General features: G+C 45.0%; 1 protein-coding gene across 1 annotated transcript in view; it reads left to right on the top strand.

Moving 5' to 3' along the window:
* The window catches only part of LOC119594348 (mannose-binding protein C-like), a gene marked incomplete at its 3' end in the record, with an annotated part of 3,967 nt that continues 3,698 nt past the window's right edge, over positions 1-269 (top strand). Inside the window, 1 exon segment of the mRNA XM_037943408.1 lies at positions 1-201. Coding sequence (XP_037799336.1) covers positions 1-201 — 201 coding nt within the window.

The following is a 269-nucleotide window of genomic DNA, read 5'->3' as shown; positions in this document are numbered from 1 at the left end:
ATGAATACCAACCCAACATTAATCGTTTGTCTTTCTTGCCGAAAATCAAGCTCCATTGCAGCATCCAGTGCGAGGCGGACATCCTTTGCAAAGGATTCTGCTACAGCTCCTCACAACTCCTGTGCAAGATCTCCCACATTGACGTCGGCATGGCAGGCAGGAATGCAATTGCAACTCCTGGATTCAACATGTTCTGGACAGGTTGGTTGTGATCTTGTGTGATTTAGATAAAGATAGATTAAGATATGGATCGGATGACACTGAATGGA

The sequence above is a fragment of the Penaeus monodon genome, chromosome 33, assembly GCF_015228065.2.
Source record: "Penaeus monodon isolate SGIC_2016 chromosome 33, NSTDA_Pmon_1, whole genome shotgun sequence".
Classification (NCBI taxonomy): Eukaryota; Metazoa; Arthropoda; class Malacostraca; order Decapoda; family Penaeidae; genus Penaeus; species Penaeus monodon.
The sequence above is the reverse complement of the archived record's forward strand: the minus strand, read 5'-3'. Positions and strand labels throughout refer to the sequence as shown.